This window comes from Penaeus monodon, chromosome 32, assembly GCF_015228065.2.
Source record: "Penaeus monodon isolate SGIC_2016 chromosome 32, NSTDA_Pmon_1, whole genome shotgun sequence".
In the NCBI taxonomy this organism is placed as follows: Eukaryota; Metazoa; Arthropoda; class Malacostraca; order Decapoda; family Penaeidae; genus Penaeus; species Penaeus monodon.
Window position 1 is genome coordinate 17865917 of NC_051417.1, and position 565 is coordinate 17866481.

The following is a 565-nucleotide window of genomic DNA, read 5'->3' on the forward strand; positions in this document are numbered from 1 at the left end:
TGATTTAAGAGTATGGTTGATAATATTGCTGATTCTATTTCGTTTGAACATGTGTTTCTCTCCCATCCAGGACTTCGAAACCCTCCTCGACATAGCGTTGCATCTTCCTCCCCAACAGTGACATGGGGTGAGGGAGCAGGGAAAGAGGGAGGGCCATAGAGGGACAGCCACCCCCTGATGTATGGCCGCCCTCGGCCCTCCCTCACTCGCAGGCTGGATACCGATTCTCGACTCCCAGGCAGCAATGTCAAAAGAAAAGTCATGCATCGCCCGTGCACAGAGTGTGGTAATGGGTGACTGACGAGCTTCTGCTTCTCAGCGCAAAATGCATGCGCGCGCTTCACGAAAGTTGAACGATTAACCTGATATCCAACGCATTGTTCTGTAGCTCAAGTGATAACCTCGTGCAATGAGCAAATTATGATTTCCGAGTCTGACTCAAACCTTAACAAAGCCAGTCATGAATGTGATGTAAATTGTGTGTGTGTAGTGGATGCAAAAACATGTATGCGTATAAAGATAATTTTTGTATGTTTGTATAAAAAAAAGATAATTAAGTTAAGTT

General features: G+C 45.3%; 1 protein-coding gene across 1 annotated transcript in view; it reads left to right on the plus strand.

Moving 5' to 3' along the window:
• Positions 1–481, plus strand: part of LOC119593687 — a 2172-nt gene extending 1691 nt beyond the window's left edge. Inside the window, exon 2 of the mRNA XM_037942643.1 lies at positions 71–481. Within this exon, the coding sequence (XP_037798571.1) occupies positions 71–121 (51 nt within the window). The 3' untranslated portion in view covers positions 122–481. The remainder of the gene's footprint in view (positions 1–70) is intronic.
• The last annotated feature ends 84 nt before the right edge of the window (positions 482–565 follow it).